At 37.3% G+C, this 23,695-nt stretch overlaps 2 protein-coding genes across 3 annotated transcripts in view; one reads left to right on the forward strand and one right to left on the reverse strand.

The window, feature by feature from the left end:
• Positions 1-921: 921 nt before the first annotated feature.
• On the reverse strand, positions 922-13,903 carry IFT57 (intraflagellar transport 57). Of its 2 annotated transcripts, none has more exons than XM_069327242.1 (9): positions 13,883-13,903; positions 11,526-11,708; positions 10,874-11,036; positions 9,071-9,189; positions 8,118-8,292; positions 5,026-5,134; positions 4,364-4,560; positions 3,341-3,485; positions 922-2,133 (listed from the first exon to the last, which is right to left on the reverse strand). In XM_069327242.1, the coding sequence occupies exons 2-9, from the start codon at positions 11,690-11,692 to the stop codon at positions 1,955-1,957; spliced, it is 1,254 nt and encodes a 417-aa protein (XP_069183343.1). In that variant the 5' UTR covers positions 11,693-11,708; positions 13,883-13,903; the 3' UTR covers positions 922-1,954. The 2 variants fall into 2 exon arrangements, with proteins under 2 accessions (XP_069183343.1, XP_045597011.1); XM_045741055.2 differs by lacking the exon at positions 13,883-13,903 and adding an exon at positions 13,248-13,377.
• Positions 13,659-23,695, forward strand: part of LOC123757444 (Coiled-coil domain containing protein 39) — a 35,430-nt gene continuing 25,393 nt past the window's right edge. The window contains exons 1-5 of the mRNA XM_045741053.2: positions 13,659-13,764; positions 15,846-16,065; positions 17,050-17,355; positions 18,238-18,459; positions 21,144-21,335. Coding sequence (XP_045597009.2) covers positions 15,859-16,065; positions 17,050-17,355; positions 18,238-18,459; positions 21,144-21,335 — 927 coding nt within the window. The 5' untranslated portion in view covers positions 13,659-13,764; positions 15,846-15,858. The remainder of the gene's footprint in view (positions 13,765-15,845; positions 16,066-17,049; positions 17,356-18,237; positions 18,460-21,143; positions 21,336-23,695) is intronic.

The following is a 23,695-nucleotide window of genomic DNA, read 5'->3' on the forward strand; positions in this document are numbered from 1 at the left end:
ATACCTGTTTACTGCTAGGCAAACAGGGGCATTAGGTATAAGGAAAAGTGCCCAAATGTTTCTTACTGCCTGGATTGTGAACCATCTGTGTTGACCACTGTGCTGGAGAGCAGGTCTACAGGCATAGGCAAGGGTAAAGGAGGCAGGCAAAAGCTGGCAGGCAGTCAAGGTTGAAAGTGCATCATAGTAGGTGGATAATAATAGACAACAATCAAGGCAAGGCTGATAACAATTGCAAAACTGTTGCACGGTGGTTAGTACAATCAGCTTGGACCCAACTGGTTTTCGGTTTGATTCCTGGGCAGGGGAAGATATTTGGCACATTTCTTTTCATGCTATGCCTTTGCTTACCTAACTAAATAGGTACTGTACCCTAAAATTTATTGATTATTGCTGACTACATCTTAGGCAATAGTCATTTGTTGGCCAGAGGTACTGCCCAACCCCTTGGACTGAACGATAGAGCGATGGTCTTACTTCATGCAAGTCGGTGTTCAATTCCTGACTTCCCAAGTGGTTGGGCACCATTCCTTCCTTCCATCCCATCCCCAAACCTTATCCTGATCCCTTCAATGTGCTACATAGTCATAATGACTTGGTGCTTTCTCCTAGTAGCTCCCTTCCCTTCACTAGGAATACCTTGAAAAGCTTAACAGGGCTTACTGTTACAAACACAGTAATCATATGGGTCTCAACATTTACCCTGTTTGCAAGTAGAGGACATTAAATGCCACCATGTAAAAACCAAGAGTAGACTGAATATATTAAAATAGTTGGACAAATGATATAGTGGTCTACTAATTCAGTCTTTTATCTAGATTTGCCACTCCGTGAAAAAATGCAAGTTTTGTCTAATCAGAAATGTATGACTCTAAGCAGCCCAGCTAAATGATCGAGGCCAATGTATAGAAAACATCAATATCATGGTGCTTTAGTATTTATTAATACTGTACATCATATATTAATTAAATTACCATAGTTGATTGCGTTAACATTGTAAGCATAGGTCGAATCAGGCCAAATGAACTGGGAATGAACCCATCTGGAGATCCAGATAATGTGGACAACTTAATCATTCAATTTATTGTTGTTTTTCTCCTTGGTGTAATTGAATTAGTCGTTCAGTGGTGGACAGTCATCTCTTTATTTTGAGAGGCAAGACTATTAGCAAAGATCCCTGACACAGTGAGGGAGTAAGCTGAAAGACCCTGGCACGTTTTCACTGTAAGGGTGGACTATATGTGTTCAGGGTTCGGGAAGCAGCCACAAGAGGAAGGGGAGGGGGAAAGAGTTAGCCCATAATAAAAATACTGTACTTTTAAATTTTGTGTTAGCATTTTGAGCAAGTCTTAAAGCTGTGTGCTAATGGCTTAGCAAGAAAGTACATACAAATTTGGGTGATTAATTGGTACAAACATAACCTATTGAATATTCTTGATTAATTTAATAGATAAGTAACCCAACCCACACATGAAATGAAAGCAACATTGTGACATTCTCTGCTTCTTCATTAGAAATAAAATTAAATATAAAATGCATGAGAAAACAAGGTATCCACACCACATCGGCAAATGGTGTAAAAACTGTACAACCCATAGGAAACATGGTTATTAATTGAGGCTTGGGAGGTATAGGAAACACCGATTGATGCATTGCCAAGTGGAGATGGGTGTTCTCATAGCCCAAGATGACAGGTATACCAAAAGCTCACAAGATGTGTTTGAAAGAAGTAATCAGGTGAATGTCAATTAAATGAAAATCAGATTTTTTGGAGATTCAGTATTGATATACAGAATTTGTATCTACAGTATTATGTCACTTAAATTAAACATTTAAGTGTCCACAATAATATTCAAAGCTACATTAGCATTAGAAAATATTCAGTTAATATATTCACTTCGAAAGGCTCAAAGTGTGTGTATGGTACAGTAAAAGACAGGAATCAGTTCAAACACTAGAAAAGACCCATGTCCATATTGTTGTAAACAGGAGCATTCATATCCCGCTGCATGTTGGATTTGTGTTTGAGTTTAGCCTGGAGCAGTTTCTGCTCCACTACTCCTATGCGAACATCCATGGCTGTGATCTCCTGCCGTACTCGTGTCAGTGCTTTCCGAATGTTCACCAGAGGAGCTGGGGAATACATAGTAATTTATTGTATCATTCAATTCTGTATATTGTACATGAAATTAACAAATGAAATGCAAAATAAAGTAATTTTTAATTTCTGACATATATAGCATCTCCGAGTGTGTTTTTATATACAGTGGCATCTCGACTTACGACTGCCCCTACTTACGAATTTTTTGAGTTACGACCCCAATTTCGTTGAAAAATGCGACTCGACTTACGACCATTGCCTCCAATAGCGACTTTGTTGATAAACGTATGGGTCGACTGAGCGCATGGTTCCTGGTGGCACGGGTGACCCCGCCTCAGTTTACCAGAGCCGCCCGCTTAGTGACAATTGCGCTTGTAAAGAATTAAATTCTTTGTGCTCTTTTGTTTTTTGAACATAAAAGTAATGTTATAAAGGAGGGGGACTCCCCTTCCAAACAGTAACACCTTTCCTCCTTCCCATCTTCCATACACCAACAAGAGTCCTCAATAAAAGTAAGATATACATAGTACTGTACTGTATTGTAGCTAGCACAAAAAGACTGGTATTTGGTATAAAATGTATTTTTAAGTTAATATGTTTGGGGATGTGGAATGGATTAATTCAATTTACATTATTTCTTCTATGAAAATTCATTTCGACTTACGAATTTTCGAGTTACGACCTGTCTCTGGGAACGGATTAAATTCGTAAGTTGAAGTACCACTGTTCTGTATATATTTTCAAGAGTTCTTTCTGCTTTTGCCATCTTTCTTATCCATATCCAAAACCAATACCTGCTCAAGCAATTCTTTGTGGCATTGTCAGTGTCCTAACAAATGCCAATGATGAAAGCTGAGAGGAGCTATAAAGTTTCAAGCCACAAAAAGTCATCTATTATGCTTAATGTTTAATTTTTATGGTATACAGTATATGTAAAAATATGAATTAGTTTTTACAAAAATTACATTGCAGTATTGGATTGCTATTTTTAATGGAGAAAGTAGATCGTGTATATTCATGTTCTATTTTCTCAATTAAAAAAATATTGATACAATACAGCATTGTAATTATTGTAAAAACAAATTTAGAATTTAATGGACCAGACGGAATGGAACTTTAAATTCAGCGGGTGATTTCTAGTTGAGTACAAATATACTTGAACATGAGTACAGTACAGTGTACTGTACACATATATTGGCCTTTGTGCAAGCCCAAACAAACTTATTTCAGCCAACTCACTGCCATCAGTCATGCTGGAGCCTCGTTCTTCCATCTCATGCTTTACTCTATCCAGTTCATCAGATATTTGTGCTAGTTCATGAGATTTCTCCACAAGTTTTGTTGACACTTGGCGATATTGTTCTCGACTCTCTGCTGCCACATTCTGGTCAATGATAAATACAAAATAATATGAGCACAATACACAATAGGATCACAATAACATGACTGTATATCTTTGAATATATCTATTAAAACACTTTTGGAGCAGGGTGGTGGGATGGAACCAGCATCCTGAATCCTCCCAGACATACACCTCGCCAATGAATATGATATGCTATAAGTTACACCATAGTGATACCAAATCCTTTTTTTTTACATTGAATTTGCATAAACGCTAGAGTAGCTAATCTAGTTCTTCACCAAATGCTCCTGCTCAATGCATCCAAATTCCTAGTGAGCTTGGGCAGATTCCAGTTTGTGTAACTTACAGCATACTGTATCATGGTCCATTGGTAAGGCATGCATCTGGGGTTACCTTGAGGTGGTTACCTTGAGGTGCTTCCGAGGCTTAGCGTCCCCGCGGCCCGGTCGTCGACCAGGCCTCATCCTGGGGTGACCCAGGATGCTGGTTTGATCCTGCTATCCTGCTACAAAAACTTTCTCATATGTGTACAATATACAGAAAATGTTACTGGTACATAGCAATAAGGCTTTGAGGTCTCAAGATGAGAAAATGCTTTCTGAGCAGTGACACGATCTCTCACTCCCATGTATAGAAAGGGTTACCACCCAACTACAAAGGCAAAATATGCTCAAGTAACGTTTAATAAACATAGGATCAATGTTGATTTGTTGTTACATCAATGTCCTTTATCCAGAATTTCCTGAGGGGCAGGAACATTTTCTCATGTGGTCATCTTGAAGAATAACAAAACTTCAAAAACACAGATAGATATTGCATGATATGTAATTCCTTTCCTGTAATTATGAATAAAGCAAACACGTCTATATGCAGTAAATTATGTAATGTATGTAACAAACCTGAAGGTTCCGATACTCCAACAATAAGGGCTCAAGCTGACCATTTAAGTATTTTTCCCGAGAAGCAATCTTGTCGAGACTACGAGAAATTTCAGAGTGAAGCCCATCAAGTTGCTTTTGAGTGAAGTTGAATGTTTCATTTATCTTGGCTTTATGTTCATGCATTTGCTCAATATGAGATCGCCAGTCACGATTATCTGTAGAAAAAAAAAATATTATTCAGCCTTACTGTATAATGAGAGCTTAAAATTGCCGTTAGAAAATAATTTTTTTCATTCATAGAAATGTAACTACAGTATTTCTTGCTAGGTATAAACAAGCAGGGAAAGTAATAAGTACTGCATCCTACCTAAACAAAGCTGGTTATTTTACCCATTTAATTTTTCACTTTAAAATTCTATCTCTAGTCAGGTAATGATATGTTAAGATGAAGAAGTATTGATATACAGTATATATATATATAAACACATACATACATACATACATACATACATACATACATACATACATACATACATACATACATACATACATACATACATACAATTACTGTACCTACCATGTAACTACTTTAACATGTCCACTGTATATGGTATGAATAAATTAATATTACAGTATCATTATTATTATTGTAAATGTAAACTTATATTGGCTGGGTGTACCTGATCTTATAGTAACTTTTAACTGTGGGAGAACACGTTCCAGTTCCAGTTTCCATTCTTCAGATGTAGTAGTAGAATGTAAGATCTCGTGCGGCCAAGCATCCCCATCCTGTGATCAAATATTGTGTTATTAGTTATGTCCTGTTATATTTAATTCCCATTGAGGCTTGGGAGGCTTGTATTAAGGCTTCCCCCCCTAGACCATCCACTAATCTTCCCCAGGATGCAGCCAACAACAGTTGCCTAACTCCCACATACCTATTTTCTGCTAGGTGAACAGAGGCATCAGGTGAAAGGAAATGTACCCAACCATTTCTGTCCTGCCTGAGGATCGAACCCAGGAATTAAGAGTTGTAGATCATTCTAAAAATAAGTGGACATAGGCCCCATGGTATCTACATTTTTTAAAATATGAGTCTAATGAAGGTGAACAGAAAATGGGGCCATGGAGTGTCTGTACCAAACAATATAATTCCAATTGCCAGGGCCATGAAGGTTGTGTACATATATATATATACTTTAGACATGTATTGATATCCTCCCAATATCGAATTACTGACCTTTCCATAATGCAACCCTACAAGAATTGCAGTTCCAAACTCTCGGGTACAATTTGGTGCTAGGTGAATGGAGGCATTAGGAGAAAGGAAGCATGCCCAACCATTTCTGTCCTGTTTGAGGACTGAACCTGGGATTCCTGATTATGAGTTGAGAAAGTAGCCACTGTACTAGAGAACCCTATATGTTACTCCAGGACCATATAAAGAATAATGTGTTGAGACTAATGCAGTTCTAGCTAGGATGATCAAACCAAACATCAGAAAATAAAGAAATGACAATATTTTAGTCTGTCCTGGACTATTAACAAGTCATGTAATAGAATTAATTATCAAGTCGTGTAGTAGTTACCAGTGCTAGCTAACCTTCAGATAGCATTTAAGTATATGATTTTTTGTATTATTACTGCAACTGAGTTTAGAATATGCAGCAATAGTGTGGTGCCTACATTTAACACTTTTGCTGCCTGATAATGTCGTAGACATCATAAAACCAAAATATGGAGTATGCCCGATGATGCATTGTTAATAATTTTAAAAAATTTGTAGAAATTCCATTTATTGTCCGAATATTATGGGACTTGTTTTAAAATGTGAGCCAACTTCTGCCTATTCTCTGCATGCCCTGCTTGGCATCCTGACCCCTCCATGTGAACGCCTATCCACGCTGGAGGCTCACTGTTTTCGTGACCTCGTTCGTGACAACCGCGGCCTCCCCTCGAGTCGAAAAGTTTCCCCTTTCTTATTATTTTATCTCAGGTATTTGTTGTTACCAGCTTTATAAACACTGTAAATTGACTTCCAGATGGATACTGATCAAGAACAGAGCCAATCCATGACGAAAACATTGAAAGAAACATATATGATGGAAAAGTTGTTGGGTTTTCATCGAAAGTATAGAAAAGTAAGACTTATATGTTCTTATACGCAAATATCCCTTTACATTACATGATGGCAGTGTCTAGGATGCTCCCGGACGCAGGTTCGAATCCTCATCATGGCCCTTGTGGATTTGTTCATTTGATGCATCACGCTATTGTGATTTCTGTGTGTAATCCCTTTACATTATTCTATTGCGAACAATTTGATACCAAATTTTTTTTTTTTTTTTTTTTTTTGAGATATATACAAGAGTTGATACATTCTTGTACAGCCACTAGTACGCGTAGCGTTTCGGGCAAGTCCTTAATCCTATGGTCCCTGGAATACGATCCCCTGCCGCGAAGAATCGTTTTTTCATCCAAGTACACATTTTACTGTTGCGTTAAACAGAGGCTACAGTTAAGGAATTGCGCCCAGTAAATCCTCCCCGGCCAGGATACGAACCCATGACATAGCGCTCGCGGAACGCCAGGCGAGTGTCTTACCACTACACCACGGAGACTGCAACAATTGAACAACTTACCACAAAAAATTGAAGTGAGAAAGCTGAAAACAGAATAAACATTGGAGTGGTGAGTTTTCGGGCAATGCTCGGGCTACCTTGCAGTGCGGGGCAGGTCTAAAGTACTATACTGTATAAGAAAGAAAGAAAGACTTATATGGTCTTATATGCAAATATCCCTTTACAGCATTGTATTGCGAACAATTTAATACCAAATTGAACAACGTAGCACAAAAATTGAGGTCAGGAAGCTGAAAAGAGTATATACATTTTTGTGTGGTGGTGAGCGTTCGGCCTACCTTGCAGTGTGTGGAGGGTCTAAAGAATAGGAGAGAGAGACTTATACTGTATGTTCTTATATGCATATATTCCTTTAGAGCAGTCTATTGCAAACAATTTGATACCAAATTGAACAACATATCACAAACATTGAGGTCAGAAAGCTAAAAAAAGAGTATAAATAATTTGAGGGTGTTGGTGAGTTAGTGCGCACCGTTCAGATTACCTTGAGGTGATTGGTGGGTTGCCCGCCAGGGCAGTGAAAATGTTAAAAGGCAGTCTTCTTAATGCCTGCCTCAAACAGAATAGAGGATACAGGTACAAGATCAAGAGACAATGTTGAAAGAATATTAGAAAATACTTATTCAATCAAAATCAAAATCAATATGTTTAGTGAGGTAAAAGTACATACATAGATTATGAGTTACAAACATAATATTGGATTTATAGATAGAGCTAGTACATACAATACCTAAAGCCACTAATACACACAGCGTTTCGGGCAAGGTGTGGGGAAAAAAACCCACTTAGGCTAAAGCTTAATACTAATTGAGATTTAAGTATAAAGTGTGCAGAAAAAGGAAAAAGGGGGGGGGGAAACGTGGCAGAAATCAGCAATTTTACAACTTGGTCAACAAACAGTATTGTTTGAAAATAGCATGACATGGTAGAAAATTTGGGGGTAAGGTAATAGTAATTTAGTAATAGAGTTGTTTGGGAATGGAACAACTTTCAGTAAAAAATTGTATGTGCTAAATCTAACAATTAGTTTTCATGCATTTGAAAACATTCATAAAGAAGATAGGAAATAACACGAATAGCTTCCTTCTTGTATTATATTTATGTAATTACATAAAATTTTTGACATGTACCTTCTGTCTAGTTAAGTCTTTAAGATCATCCATATGAAGGATGTTTTCTTCTTCCTCATCATCATTATCATCATATTCAGCCATCATTTCTTCCTCCACTTTGTCTAGCGTCAATTCTGCTTCATCTTCGACTTCTCCTTCATCACCTCCAGTGTCTTCAGCAGGATATACGGGTCTAGGAATTGCCATGGTATCATCAATTATTTGATCAAATGGCAGTGCATATTAATGGCATACAAGCATCATTTTAATTCATAATTTTTTATATCACATTTATCAGTCACAGATTGTGAAAACTTGCCCTTGAAGGTGGTTAGCAGAAATGTTAATGCCACATAAATATACAAATTTCTCAGATGTCATATCTCTAAGGTAATAAAATGTACAATATTGTAGGTAGACTTTATCAAATACAGTATGTGACACAAAATGACTTCTGCACAAGACTAATGAAACAATTACATTTATTTTTTTAATATTAACTTACAGGAAATAATAAGTTAAGACAGGACGATCCCTTTCCATTGAGGACAGGAAGCTGGAGGCTTGTCAAAGGTCTCCCCATTGTTCGTGAGGAGTCTTTGGACTTTAACCCTTAAGGTGTGAAGCAAGTTATTAGTGAAAAAGTGTGAGGTGGGGAGCAGGTAAGAAAATAAGGTAATTTCTAGAAGAAGGGTACGGTGAAAGGGAAGAATGGTATAAGTGTAAGAATGGGAAGAGGCAAGAATAAGAGGAAGGTAAGAAAAAGGGGCAGGCTTAACTCAGGTCACATTAACAAACGTGAGGCATCAAGTGTTAAGGTCCTCCTAGGCCAATTGCTGACCTTCAAGATGCAGCCTAATGCTGGCTAGTCCAACTTGTAATAGTCAGATCATAGCATCCACCTAGAGAAAAGCCAGAAAAGTAAATTATATTGTATTATACACACATTCATACAGATAAGGTTTACTCACTTTTTCCACAAAAAATTTGATTGCTTCAGTGCAAAGTCTGCCAGACGATCAAGAACAAAGATGGCATGTTCACCATGCCCAGTCTTTAACTTGCTAGGAGGAAAATCAAATGTAACACCCTGAAAGTATTAGCCAAAAACATGTACTGTATTGTCATATATCTTGTATAATAAATAACCCAATCCACACATGAAATGAAAATGTTTTTGTCTGTTCTGGACCTTGTAGTCGGTTCTGGACCCTTATTATATTGTGGTTTAACAAAAATTCCAATCATCTGGAATCACTTTTTGAATTCATGGACAAAATAATGCCAGGTGGCCAAAATCACTTTTACCATTGAAAGGGTTAAAGAGCACCAGTAAGTGTGTTTTAATTTTTATCTTTTTCTTTGTAATTCTTTCTCCATACAATAAATACGTAACTAAGTTACGTACTGTATTTACAAAAATAGGATTTTACTATACTGTATATCTAATCCTGTGGCTGGAATCATGGGATTTTTTTTTGTATAAGTACAAAGTTCTATGGTAAACTTTGCATTGCTAAAGACTGCTCTGCACAGCAGAGCCATATACACTAGTACAGTAATTTGATATTTTTGGGTATATGTTCTAAAGTTGCTTTTCTGAGTCATCACATTCTGTTGCTTCCTAAATTAATTTAATTGTCTTTTGACAGGAACATTCCCAGACACAATAATGTACTGTACTATACTTGCATTACATGGCTCATAAAATGCATTAGGGGGGCACTGGAAAGTTCCTTCAAGCACAGAGTGATTAAAAGTAACCCATTCATAAAAATTAAAGCCAGGAAAGTGTTCTGACATTAAACAGTTGGCTTGTTCAGCAACCTTTCACTGACTATCACCAGGCAGTAGCACCATCCACACTTCCAGGTTTGTAAAGCCATCATAGCGCCCCCCCTTCCCCTTCATGTTCAGGGTTGAATTTGGATACAGGCTAAACAAACTACAGCTTAGGGCCTCACAGTCTGAAGAGGACTCTCAAAATCTTGAAACTGAATTATTAAAAGGATATTTTTTAAATTTTAAAAGAGGAGCCCTCCCCCTTATCCCACGCAGATATGTGTCCTGCTCCTATTATTTGTGACTGCTATGTAATCAGCAAGCTGAACTGTGACTATACAATTCTATATTCTTTATTAAAGATGCCATTTATTGTCTTACAAAACTTTACTGTAAATTAAAAAATTTTTTTTTTTATATTTTTATGCACGATCTCGTGAGAAAATGTCTGGGTCTGCAGAAGGAAACTTGAAGGTGTCTTGAAGCTAACTCCCATCAGTTTAGTATTGTACTGTATATAAAAGTGGGTTTGGGTTGTAAATATTTTCTTAGAATATATCACCAGAGCAGTGCAAGGGAGCACTATACTGTATGTACTGTAAAAAATTTAGCTGTAATATAAATGTAAAAAAATGTACTGTAATGAAACATCTTTTTCTGGTGGGTCCCTCGGTGGATACAAGGCCGGATTAAGATTTTTGTAGGGTCCTCGGCTACAGGTACTGCGAGGCCTCTAATAATAATTTCAAAAAGTTAAAGAAAATTAAATATATTTTTACGTGGCAAACAATAATTAAGAATCAAACATTTGCTTTGCATAATTTCTTGAATCCCTAGAAGCTACATTCCAGGAGGCCATTGAGGTAGGCCAACCCCAGAAAATCATTAAATATAAATGCAAACTTATAGTCATCTTCACACAGCTTTCAATATTTTTCTTGTACAGCATTATTAAAAGCTAAATAATTTTAATAGACAAAAAATATACACACCAACTGTCTAAGGTGGTCAAGTATGCTGGAGATAGTTGAATTGGGATCATCGTATTCTTGTGGCTGTTCCATGTGCCTCCCTGTCTTGCGAATCAACCATGCACTAAGTGACGTAAACAAATAAAATTGCTCTCCAGGGTTGGTCGCCACAGCAAAATAGTGTCTGCAGAGAGTAAGACATAATATCATGGCTGAAAATTAAACACCCAACCCACAAATGGAAAGAAAGGAAAATGATGACCTTTAAGTCTATCCTTGACTGATAAAGAGTCCAGGATGGACCAAAACATTGTTGCTCTCCTTTTTTTTCACATGTGTGGGCTTCAAAATATTGTCTGAAAAAAATATTTATTAAAGAATTTTGACTTTAATTAAAGTAGTTTTACTTTAGTAGTGGGACCTTGACAGAAAAGATTGAAGTACAATAGAACTTTCTGGTCCATCTACCAGAAAGTTTCTGGTAGATGGACCAGAAAGAATTATGACAAGAAAAACGTTGATCATACATGACAGGGTATCCATATGGATGAGGCTGCTTCAATTTGCTAGACCAATCTGGCATCACAGCACAAAATATATTTTACAGATACCAGATTTCACAATACTGTATTATCTTTAAATTTCACCTAAATATGATGTACTAAATATTTACCTGCTCACTGGTTTCATTCTTAGCTCCATGAGGAAATCTTTATCATAATTGAGAAGTTTGAGTTTATCTAACAAATCATCCATAACAACAAATGGCATGTATGCCAGTCCTGGGCCTCCATCAACCTCCTCAGCTTCCTCTTCAGCAGGACCTCGACGGGCACTCATCCTCCCTTATGTAGTGCTGCAGTGAACAAAATAAATAAGTTGTTTGAATTGATGTGCATAATTATTGGCTTTACATAATATACAATTACTGTACCTACTAAGTGGTTACTGTGTAACCATTGTAACTTTTGTTTTATATCTTATAAATAAAATATTAGTAAAGTACATGCTTAGTGGCTTGATACAGATTTATGCAATGAGGTTGCATTATGTATACAATGTAACTTATGTACTTAAATGTTTGTAAATAAACTATTAATATTATAAACTCTTTAAATTGCTCTTGTTCCTCTCAAGAGGTAGACTGATGATGCTCCTGTTGCCTGCAGGAGATTTAATGTGCTTTACAATATTAAAAATTCCTGAAGATTCTATGTGGATATCATTTAACTCAAAGACCTTTGGCAATCATTTACTATACAGTATCGGGAAAAACTGAATGCCTTATTTTCTTTCTTGGGTATTATTACAAAAATTTACACCATCCATTTACTGATGCCGATGGTAGGAACTATTGATGCTATGCAAGGGTTTTTGTGGACCAGGAAGATATTTGTGATAATGAGAAATCTATTACAAATAGTTTACTTGAAAATTAATTTTCAGAATTTGACATTTTCAAATGCAGATGATAAATCACAATAATGTGGTTGAAGATATGATGACCAAACCACACACCAGAAGATGAAGAGATGATGACGTTTCGGACCCTCCTGGACCATTATCAAGTCGATTGTGATGGGAGTGAGAGATGCATGAGCATTAAGTGGGGCATGAGTAAGGTAAGGAGCAGGTAAGAGAAGAATGTAAGAGCACGGCGAAAGGTAAGAACAGGAAGAAAAATAAAAATGGATGGGAAGCTGTAAATATAAAGATGCTCTAAATACAAAGCTGTGAATATATAGCTCTAAATACAAAACTGTGAATATAAAGCTCTAAATACAAAACTGTGAATATAAAGCTCTAAATATAAAACTGTGAATATAAAGCTCTAAATATAAAACTGTGAATATAAAGCTCTAAATACAAAGCTGTGAATATAAAGCTCTAAATACAAAACTGTGAATATAAAGCTCTAAATACAAAACTGTGAATATAAAGCTCTAAATATAAAACTGTGAATATAAAGCTCTAAATACAAAAGCTGTGAATATAAAGCCATAAATACAGAGCTGTGAATATAAATAAATAAATAAATAAATGTTTATTTAGGTAAGGAACATACATAAAGAGATTAAGCACTAAATATGTGAAAGTTTTAAATACTGCATATGAAAGCTCTAAATATAAGGAAGCTCTAAATACAAGGATCAGCCCTAGCTAAGCTTCTAGTAGTATTCGTGACGATATAATTAACTCAGGTTCATAAGCTACTTAACAAATTAAAAACTAATTATAGCCCCCCCAAAAAACGCAAAAGCTATTCTTGTAGAAGCTTAACTATATGTTTTATGTGTTTTTGTAGATTTAGGGGGCGACGACGTTGTATTTGAAAATGTGACATTATATTTTACGTGCTTTGCCTTGAAGAAAGCTTAAGCAATGAGCCACTTACCACGTGTCAGTGTTATTATCTTGCGAGGTATTTAACTCTGTTTGTTTACATTTTGTCGTCATGGCAACGGCGTTCAGGAGAGACCTGGGTCAATATACTTTTTTAAATTAGATTTAGCTTTAGAGGCTTTATTAATAACTAATTTATACAAATTACTGCAGTTGTGGCTGGTTTGAACGAGTGTATAGCCGTAAAACTTACATTTTACAACTGGTGTGGTGAGATTTATACTGGAATTTATTTTGTTGCATAAAATGATAATGGTGAGGCATACATACACTATATTCAATATCTATATAATTTACATTATATTTATATATACACGTTAACATTTCATTATAATAATATTTACACGTTAACGTATAATTATATTTGATTAAACTTTGACATTTTTTAGAGTTTGTTAATGAATGATTCCTTAAGGAAGACGTTTAAGAAACAGTTGTTGTGAAGGTTGTGACTTCTAGGTGTTGTAGCTGCCCCCAACCCACTACAACAACACGAAGCCTTGCTTGAGGTAGGGAAGGCCCTTTAACCTTGACACACTCGCCTGCTCAAACTGTGGTGGCGATCGTGACATTACATCCAAACAATTTCCTTCATACATAGCAGCAAAAAACTAAGGTTCTCCTTACCAAGAACCTGTATTACAGTAGTGCACTGAAACAACCTGACTCAGTCCATCATCAACCACAGCCTCAAACTCGACCGCGGCCTCGCTCTCGACCGCGGCCTCGCTCTCGACCGCGGCCTCGCTCTCGACCGCGGCCTCGCTCTCGACCGCGGCCTCGCTCTCGACCGCGGCCTCGCTCTCGACCGCGGCCTCGCTCTCGATCGCGGCCTCGCTCTCGACCGCGGCCTCGCTCTCGACCGCGGCCTCGCTCTCGACCGCGGCCTCGCACTCGACCGCAACCTCGCACTCGACCGCAACCTCGCACTCGACCGCAACCTCACCCTCGAGGTTTTTGATTTATTAATTGAAAAGTTAGTAACAAGACACCTGGTGTGGTTCTTCAGCTATATCTTGCTCTGGTTAGGCCCCATTTAGATTATGCAGTTCAATTTTGGTCGCCGTATTATAGAATGGATATAAATTCACTTGAACGTGTCCAGCGTTGGATGATAAAGTTAATCCCCCAAATTAGAAATATTTTATATGAAGAGAGATTAACAAAGCTTAAATTGCATTCACTGGAAAGGCGAAAAGTTAGGGTGACATGATAGAGGTTTACAAGTGGATGAATGGACATAACAAAGGGGATATTAATAGGGTATTAAAAGTATCAACACAAGACAAAACACGAAACAATGGGAATAAATTGGATAAGTTTAGATTTAGGAAAGACTTGGGTAAATACTGGTTCAGTAACAGGGTTGTTGATTTGTGGAACTAATTACTGCATAACATGGTGGAGGTGGGGTCCCTCGATTGTTTCAAGCATGGGTTGGACATATATGAGTGGGATTGGGGTAGTTATAAATAGGAGCTTCCTTGTATGGGCCAATAGGCCTTCTGCAGTTACCTTTGTTCTTATGTTCTTATGCTTGGTTTGTTCAACTGGGGGTGCATCATGTGTTGTCTGGTTACACCTCTTCGTTATTTGCACACCACGGCCTCCATGACCGGGGACGCACTTTGGGTTGATCCGGTTTCCCCTTCTTCCCATTTCCAGGGCAAGGGTCTCCCAGGTCGTCCGCATGGTTGTTCAGTTCGGCCATCCTGCGGTCTATCCTCGTGCCCATGACGTTTGTAAATTTGCAACTTTAGCTGCCATGTTTGGTAATGTCTTGGGTTATTTGGGCGTGAAAATTTTGATGGTTGAACATGGTCCTGGCCCCCAGTTACCTAGTTAATGTTCCTGGCCCTAGTCGGGTGTGTGTTGCTTTGGGTCCCAGGTTGCAGGCAGTTATCTTGACTTCGACTTGACTTGAGATGCGAGTGGTGGCTGCCTTCTGGGTAAGTCCCTCTTTACGTTTTCTGTGGTTAGGTAACTCCAGGGAGCCAGAGGGGCTCTCCCCAGAAAACCAACATTGAATGAAATGAAATGCCATTTTCTGGGTGAGTCCCGGAGTCTCCCTGACAACCCTCCCTCCCTCCCTCCCTCCCTCCCTCCCTCCCTCTGATTGGCAGTTTTTGCGTTTTGATATTCAGCCTCTGAACTGAGGTTGGGTAGCCGGCTCGAAGGGTCTGGGCTCTCCCTTCCCTCTCCCAAGGATGTGGAGCTGCACAGACAGTGGTTGTGATGTCTTGCCTGTTTGCTTGTTTTCAGATTGTGGAGTTCTGCTTGATAGTTCTGTTTTCGGTAGCAATTTTAACCAGGTGGAGTCTGTTTTGGGACATCTACTTTTCTGGGTGCCTAACCTGGTAGGTGGTAGACATAGAATGCTTCCAACCACATGGGGGTTTCTATAGGCCATTGCTCCTCGTGCCTCTCTGAGGGGGGCCAGGTTCTGGCTTGTGGTCCCCAGTAGGCTTGAACTTCAATCGAATTGACTGATGACACGGTCTAATATACAGTACAGTATAGTACTGAACCGCACATAAGAATTGTGATGCATTACAGCATGATATTTTTTATCTTGTAATATGCATTACAGGAAACTTGAGACAATGGAAGCAGCCTTGGAGAAGATCCTTGCTAATCCTGGCCTGGGGTTGCTGCTGCTGGATGATACTAACCGTGGCGTGGCAGAAGATGTGGAGCAGCTGCGGCAGGAGGTCTCTCATTCACAGGAGGTTTGGAAATTAGAAAGTGAAACACACAAACGCAACACTGAATATGTATCAGATATGACACAGATGCTGGACAATATACAGGTAACTTGACCACTTTGTGTTTAGTATTTAAATATACAATCAATTATTTATTTAAATACTGAACTAATATTTATTATACAAATATTTATTAAAAAATATTTATTATAAAGTAAATAATATTTTATTTATACAAGTGTATATATGATAGCCTATGAATCCCCCCATTCTTCATGTAGGATAAGGACAGTGCATAAAGCCACTAATATGTACAACATTTCAGACATAATGTAAAAAATATAGGGAGAATAATATACTGTACAGGCTTAATGGGATAATACCATGGGTTCTGTTACTGCCCTCTAGGAAGCCTTAAGGTCAGAAATAGCATTGCACTTCAGAGTTTTATAGATACTGTATAGAGTATCCTTGAGAGGATGTGCAGCAATTTGATACTAAACATATTCAAAGATTTCAGTAAGGGAAAGGAGTGGGGTCTGAGACTGGAGTTTTTATTGTTCTAATTTCTGATTTGTATTGAGCAATTAGGGGTCATAGGTAATTTTTGGTTGTAGACCCCCAGGCACAGATAAGATACATGAGCAGATAAGTGTTACCAAGTCAAGGTGAGATGCATAGTGTGTGATCTTGGAGAGAGAAATGCCTACTGCTTTAGAAACTATTTTTGGTGTATTTTGTACATGTTATATTTTGTACATATTTTTTAGTTCAGTATTCACTATCATTTAGAGCAAGTGGGTTAGCATTAGAGAAAATGAAGGTTCTGTCATCTGTAATTAGAATTAGCTTAGTGTCAAGTGGCATTTGGAAGGTCAGTGATGTAAATGAGAGAGAGTGGCCCAAGTATACCACCCAGTGCAATGCCCGTGTTAATTGGCAGGGTGGGAGTACCAGTATCATTCACAGACACATACTGGTGCCTGTCACAATGTTAGGATTACAAATATTGAAGGGAGTATTCTCTTACTCCATAGCAACTTTATTTATTTTTCATTTAACTTGTTTACTTTGACACTATCATTTCAGAAATTAGTGCTTGCACACCACCAAGATATTGAATTTGAAAATAAACAAGAGAAAGCAGCAAGCAGTGAAGCAGATGGCATTGTACGACAGTGCAGAATGAAACAGGCAGATTTGGCTAATATCCACGAAGCCTCAGAACTGCTAGACACCCATGTAACTCAACGGAAACGAGAACTTGAAGATTTACAAAAGAATTTGATAGGCGACTCCAGTTTGCTAAAGGAATTACTGGACCACTTAGCAGAAGTTGATAATGATAATTTGTTGTTATTGCAGTATTCTGCAGAGGATGCCTCCAAAATTAAGGTAATACTTCTCTTACAAGATAACTACTAGTATTTATTGTTTTAAATGGTTTTTATTGTACTGTACTTAAAAAGTGGGACATCCTAACTACCAACATATTTAATTATTATGTATATTTTTTAGATCCACTGCACCATTTTTTACTAGTACTGTACAGTACTTTTTCCATATAATTTCAAATCAAACTTAAATCTTTGTCTTCTATGCTACAGTATATCATACCCATTTAATTAATGAATGTAATCTCCTTTTCTAAGTGCAAAGTATTATTTTTGACACCAAATTTGTTTAAGCGTTTTTTGGTACCCCCCCCCTTCCTCTGTAGGTTCCCCTCATATTACTGACAATTGCCAGACAGACGTAGCCTCCTTCCACCCCAAGACCAAACTTCAGTAAAGGGATTGCTAGTTCCTGAAATAAGAGATGGATGCTTGCCAGGATGAAGCAGCCACTAAATTCCACACCCTGAAAGTAATAATAGATCCAAACTCTTGTAGAGAAGTACATTATTCAACATAGAGGCAAACAAAATCGGTGCCTCCAAACAAATTTTCTTTGGAGTGGTCCTAGTAGCAGAAATAGCTTACACTGTGGAATAATTCTCTATCAAGCGTTTATCAATACTAAAACATCATAAGACTCTATTAAATGAAATAAACATCTGGTCATGAAGACTCTAAATTTAGAAACATTAATAATTGTTAAATTTTTAATTAAACAAGCTAAATGTAGCAGTACAGTACCTTTAAAGTCCCAGACAAAAGAATGAATGCAGTGAAAATAACTCTTGGCTTGTAGAGAGGGAGCTGCCCTCTTGACTCTGGGAAACTTAGGAGGATGGGCTGTATAATTCGAGCACTAATGTGTTTTTATTTTCTACAGGAGCTTAGTGTTGCTCTGGAGCGTATTAGTGGAGAAGTAGCAGCCAGTGAGGCAGAACTGTCCAGTGCTCAGGCAGAAGCAGCAGCCGCACAGACGGCTTTGGATCAACTTGGTACAGCTTTTCTACATGCAGCTGCACATCGTGATCACCTCTTGGCCCAGTGGGAGATCACCCTTAATCACATCTACCAGAAAGCTAATGAACAGACTAATTACATTGAGGTTAGTACTCATTATCTTAAAATGTATAAATTACAGGCTACTGAAATTATAATTGTCCAGGACTTGGGCTTAGGGAAGATATTACAGTAGTCACAACCTACACAAGATGATTAACTAATGAATTTTAAAACCTAAATTTTAAAACTGAGCCCAGCTCAGCCCAGCACAGCCCAACCCAGCTTAACCCAAAACCCAGCCCAACCAAACCCAACCCAACCAAACCAAACCAAACCCAACTGATCCTAACTCAGCCCAATCAAGCTAATACATCCTAACCTAATGATTTATAGGGTTTTGACCAGTTGCTGGTCAAAAAATGTTTGAATCTGTTAAGTTTTGTTTTGAAAGAGATGGTATCACTGTGTGAGGCTGCTGCTCATGCAACACGCAACCAAAGACACGGTTGACTTTCAGAGGTTATGTGACATTTTGTGCATTGATTTAATTTTATTACCCTCAAACTGATAACGCCATTGCAGTGTTCACAGTTTATTGTTGGGCATGTCTTCTGTTTTCAAATGATAAAAATGTATGCAATACTTAGGGATATAAAGATTTATCAAATATACTGTATTCAAAATTATTGCGTGATCTTTAGAGCAAGCCAGAATTTTACAGCAAAGTTACTGATCATTTTACTTGTAAGCCAAGAAGAATTCCATTGGACTAAGTTTAAAATGGTAAGTTAAAATAATATTTTATGTTACTACAGTACCAACTATTTTATGTTAAATTAATACAAAAATTATTAATATTCATACTTCTTCTTCATCAAAGATCTTAACTGGATAATTTGCATACCCTAGCATTTTTTCACAACATGCCACTGGTTTTGATAATCAGAAATTGAGCTTGTTGAACCATCCTGTGAATGATTTAACCACACCGTGTTCTTTGAGCAGCCATAACTAATTCTTCTTGCACAGTTATGCAATAGTATCTAGAATAATTTAATGCAATAATAACTTATTATTATTGCTGGTATTATCAATAAGTAAGCAATGGTAATGTCTCATCACAGACATAATAATATGGATAAAAAACCTACACTTGTGTACTTAGGTATTTTATATACGTAAGGTAGACTGTACAAATATATAAAGAGTTGGACTACACCAAGTCTTTTGCACTATCTTGAGAGCATTACCAAAGTCTTGAGTACTGTATATGATTTGGACAAGACTTACATCTCGATAACTAATACAGTTGCTTTCCTGGATCCAGCTCTTTTATTCTTCTTGACCTCCTGACCATGTCGCCTACTTTTCCGACTGCTGAAGTTCCCGAGGGGATGTGTTCTAGGGAATTAAGCTCGGTTGCCATTTCTATCGGTTGCCATTTCTATAATGGTATCTGTCTGACTGTTAACCCTCGTAACTCACTCCATACCCATAGGAGAATGGCTGATGGGACTACTTGGATTTATTCAGCTGTTCAAATCTAATATTAATTCACTCAATCTTTTTTCTTGTAAAACTTCTGCAGAATTAAAACTTCTGTTTCCAGTAAAATTATTTAATGTATTAATCAAAACTCCTATTTCCCTTCAAGTTTTAATATTATTACTTTTATAGATTATTTCAGAATTCTTAAAATCAATATTGTGATCCATTTCCCAACTATGGTAAGTTCCATTATCATTCTCTGTGGTTAGTTAGCTTCAGAGATTTGCTGGGAGGCTCCCTATTCCCCTAGAAACCCAGCAATGAATCTAATAAAACTCCACTTTTGGATTTTCTGGTAGACCCCGGTAGTTCTCAGAATTCCCTCCCTTCAGCGAGTTGTTCTTCAGCGAGTTGTTCATCAGCGAGTTGTTCATCACCTCCAAAACTGACCAGGAGAGCTGGCTGCAGGCAGAAGTGAATTTCTCGTTCCATGTGAATAGTTTGTGGGGATGTTTGGCAGTTTTCAAGGCTTCAATTTCTGTGAACCCTTCAGTTGTCCATAAAGCTTCCCTGACTTTATGGATGCTTTCCTGGTGGGGTGGTGAATTGTCACTCGCTTCTTGTGCCTCCGTGAGGAGACCAGATTCTGGCTCTTGTTCCCAGTAGGCCACAAAGGACTTCCATGAATGATGTGACCTTTTATCATGGAGCAATCCTAATAAGATAACTTCAGGGAGCCACCAGGGCTCTACCAGAAAGGTGTCTTTCATTACATTCAGCGCTGGGTTTTTCTCGGTTTTTGGTTGCTCTCTGATCCCAAAGCTTTCCTTTGCCTTACTACATTTAAGAGAGAGGCAGATTCTGATCATGGATTCCAGGGTTGGAGTGTGTCTAAAAAAAAAAATGGGCTGGTGTAAATTTTTTTTTAAGGCATGGCATCTCCATTGTTTCAACTAGAAGAGCTACCTAGTAGCTCATAAAAAAAAGGGGGGGAGGGGGTTTGGTACAGTGCTTGATATTTCTTCCATGGAGACTGTTGTAGCAACCAACAATGTCAATTAACCAAATGCTCTTGTCCCCGTCACCGTAAAAAATTGTCGAAATTAATATACAGTAGTTACAAATCTCCTGATTTGAACAAATCCTATTTGTTAAAATAGATGCATCATGCTATTGTGATTTCTGTATGTCTCCTAATTTGTTATAAATTTTGTACTGATAATTTGTACTTATTCTAATCAATGCTTATTAGATAAACACTTTATTTAGCAGCAGATAACTTTGTGGCATCATTTTCAGGATTCGTTAGCAGTACAGCAGAAGATTGGGATACTGAAGGGAGAGGTGAACAAAGAGAACCAAATTTTGAGGCAAATTCAGAATTCACGGCAAGAAGTGGTAGACAATATTAAAGTTACTGGAGAGGAAGGGGCATTTGTTAAAGAACAGTACCAAAGTGTGTTCTCAACTAGAGAACACATTGAATCTCAGGTAAGCAAGTTTAGAAATACTGCATGCCAAATTCATAGTTATTATTAGTTATATAAATTGGGGTACCAGTCTCTTAACCCTAAACAGTTTATCTATTTAAAAGTCCATCATGGTGTGCATGACAAAAAATAGTTCACAAGACTAGTATAAAAAAAAATTCATTTTGGAAATTTGTGTGGGCAAAACCTGCTGGGATTGATATAAGAGGAGACTACCAGGGACTTGTACTGAACTAAATTAAAAAATTACTGTCTGCAAATTAATTCAATTAAAATCTCTAGCTAGGGTTGTAAATCCTAGATCCTCTTTTCCTAATGACAGATTGTGGGCTGTAAGGGACAGGTGGGGTGAATGACTTAGTTGATAGAAGTTCCAATCCACCTGTAGACAGGGATCTCACATCAGCTTGTATTTTATACAAGGATAAGATTTAATAAATTCAGTTATCTGACTGAACACTGGCTCTGTTTAAATCAGGGATTTAAACATACATAGTCTAACCTAGCACCATAACTTACAGCCAATAGATTCTTATACTATAAACAACAAATTAAATTGTAAAAGTATAATAAATGACCTTAAATGTAGTCTAAATACTGTTAAGTACTAGAAATTATATTCAATTAAATGAACTTATATGATAACTTAAAAATAACTAAGCAAGCAATTGATAACTTAATTTATATATTCAAATATATATGCAGACATATTCAATTTATATGATACAGTTAGCTTGACTGAATCTTTTCCAAAACTATGGACACTTGTGAGGTTTTTACTTATTGAGGCTGAATTCTTTTCTGACAGAATGGACACTCATGAGGTTCAGTGCTTGGATAAGATTCACAGCTACACTACAATTTTAATAAACGTACCGATGAATGAGGCTTTGCCTCGCTTTTTAACCAACAGACAGATTTATAGGATATTAAAGTTACACAAGCATACAATTGGCCAATCATACACCAAATAACCCTCAATATACTTCTCTGCCAGTCGGGGTGCCTGTCTGACAAGTTTGCCAGACTGATTAACTCTCTCTTGTTGAGTTTAGGCACGATATTTTGCTACAGCGTTGCTGTATGATGATCTGGTAGCGTTGCTACGTGATTATCCTGCAGTTGCAGAAGAATGATTCGAGATAAAAGTTTATGAATGAAGGTGGAGGAAACCGTGTCACTGATCTCCACTATACACTATTTTATGTAAATGTTCTAGGATTTTCCTTGTAGATATTGTCCAGGTACTCCCCCAGTTCTAGAGAGTATTCACTGGCGATAAAAAATATTAGATAAGGTGTCCTTGAGCTGGTAATGTTCGCTAAGGATCAGTCACTTGTTCACTCATTTGTAAACAAACGCGGAGAGCCGCTGGGCTTTGGTGGGCGCTTCACTCCCCCCATCGCCCTGCCATGCTCTCTGAGCACGGTAGCCTTCAATGAATATTGATTGATTATTTTTACAGTCTAGACTTATGATTAAGATAAGATGTGATTATAATATAATTAGATATAAGATTTAAAGATTATAAGTAGTATTTGAAAGTACCACTGATTCTTATTAAGGATTCGATTTTTAATCCTACCGGATGTTGAATCAATGTTCCAATAGTTTTTTAATTAAGAAGTCCTTCTAGAAGCTTCTGGATCCTTGAGAAATCATGTACAAAGTCACGTAGGCATCAAAAGGGCCCCTGTTGCGTACGTGTTCATGGTGCCATTGTCATCCAGGATCAAGCTATAATGAATCTTTAATGATTCAAATATGATTTTGATACGATTTAGATATGATTTTGATATGATTTAGATATGATATAGAAATTATACATTTCTTAGATGATTATTAGATATGGTGGGTAAAAATTTCCCACAATTTGAGCACAGGCGTTAATATCAGATACAGTAGTGATTACAGCCATTTAAGGCTTAAGGCTTAATAGAATTGTTATGTACCATAATTCTTGAAGTATCATCAGTATCTGAAGTATCATCTTGGGTATCACCAGTTTCTGAATATATGATATTTGCCTGCATAAAGGACACACCTACTTTACAAGGATATTTTGTGTATTTTTTTAACCCAGTACATTTCATCATTTATTGAAAGTACTGTAATTATCAAGTGGTTTTGTAGGAGAAAATGTATAAATTTTGTGCATGTAAATACACAAAAAGAAATTGTTGTTGGAAAAACAAAATAAGGTTGTTGGAAAAAGAAATGAGCATTCTATCCACCTGCAAATCAAGCATGGTTTGTTCAACGATGAATGTTTCATTTCATTAACTACCAGTACATCAATGGTTTTTTGTTTTTACATTTGGAGTAAAGCTGATGTGATAATAGTGCATGTGCATTTTTTAA

Source organism: Procambarus clarkii, chromosome 19, assembly GCF_040958095.1.
Source record: "Procambarus clarkii isolate CNS0578487 chromosome 19, FALCON_Pclarkii_2.0, whole genome shotgun sequence".
NCBI lineage: Eukaryota > Metazoa > Arthropoda > Malacostraca > Decapoda > Cambaridae > Procambarus > Procambarus clarkii.